The sequence below is a fragment of the Otolemur garnettii genome, unplaced genomic scaffold (assembly GCF_000181295.1).
Source record: "Otolemur garnettii isolate 467f Iridium unplaced genomic scaffold, OtoGar3 scaffold00032, whole genome shotgun sequence".
NCBI lineage: Eukaryota > Metazoa > Chordata > Mammalia > Primates > Galagidae > Otolemur > Otolemur garnettii.
Genome location: NW_003852427.1, coordinates 1,440,985 through 1,442,226, shown reverse-complemented (window position 1 = coordinate 1,442,226; position 1,242 = coordinate 1,440,985). Strand labels below are relative to the sequence as shown.

Below are 1,242 nucleotides of genomic sequence, written 5' to 3'. Positions count from 1 at the left end.
TTCTTTATAGGGGCATAGTAGATTACTACTTTTCAGTCCTGTTCTTTATGGCACTTTATTTCCCAACTACTAGCATCTTGTTGGTTTACTTTTTCAGAGGTAATCATGTAGTTTTTGCAAGCGTTTATTTTCTCCAAGCACAAATCCCCATGATTATTCCTTTCTCTAATATTGTCAAAATCTCACATCTATAACTTGTTGGTATACGAGTTTGATTGTTTTAAATATCTTAAGGTGTTTTTAACCCAAATATCAACATTATTACTTTTTTATTTATTTTTTATTTATTTCAGTGTAAATTGTGCATCTACTTGAATGTTCAAATGAATCAGGGTTGGAGAAACTCTGGACCAGGGTTCAGTGTGACGTTCAGCTTGGCATGTCTGCTTACCTCTTTGAGCCTATGTCATCAGCAGCCAAATATTTTTCTGTGGGCCCTAGATCAATGTCTAAAACTATTAGTTTGGATTTTTTTTTTTTTTTTTTTGTAGAGTACATTTGTGAGGCAGGCTGCATTTTAAGTATCAAGTATCCAAAGATCAGTAATAAAACAATAGTTTCAAGCATTGTTTTCTATTCTTTTTTTTTTTTTTTTTTTTTTTTGAGATAGTCTCAAGCTATCACCTTGGGTAGAGTGCTATGGCATCATAGCTCATAGCAGTCTCCAACTTGGGCTCAAGTGATCCTCTTGCCTCAGTTTTTCTAGTTTTAGTAGAGAAGGGGGTCTCACTTTTGCTCAGACTGATCTTGAACTCATGAGCTCAAGCAGTCCACCCGTCTCGTCCTCCCAGAGTACTAGGATTACAGGCATCAGCCACCATACCTGGCCATTGTTTTTTATTCTTTCAACTTAAAAATACCTTTGTGTGAAGTTTATGTACCACTCTTCAGCTGTAGAGAGGAATTATTCACCATTATTTATTCACACCTTGCTTGGGTTATGGAATACAGTGGGTTCTTTGACCTTGTCTTTCAATTTGAAAATGCAAAGTAAATTCTTTTAAATAGTTCAATATCATCATACCTACTTGTCTTCTTACAGATACTATTCGTTACCTGTCATTGCACGACAACAAATACATCAGATACTTTCCTGGACATAGCAAAAGGTAAGATCCAAGTATAATAGATAACTTCAGGGATTAAAAAAATGAGTTATCTAGAGAATAGAAAGAAGAGTGGAGATGTTTCATAAGTGAACTAAAGCTACTTCCTCCTGCAGTTTGGCATTTCTCTTTCTTC

At 35.1% G+C, this 1,242-nt stretch overlaps 1 protein-coding gene across 1 annotated transcript in view; it reads left to right on the top strand.

Moving 5' to 3' along the window:
* Window positions 1-1,242, top strand: part of WDR82 (WD repeat domain 82) — a 26,531-nt gene that overhangs the window by 10,339 nt on the left and 14,950 nt on the right. The window contains exon 3 of the mRNA XM_003789369.3: window positions 1,043-1,109. Coding sequence (XP_003789417.1) covers window positions 1,043-1,109 — 67 coding nt within the window. The remainder of the gene's footprint in view (window positions 1-1,042; window positions 1,110-1,242) is intronic.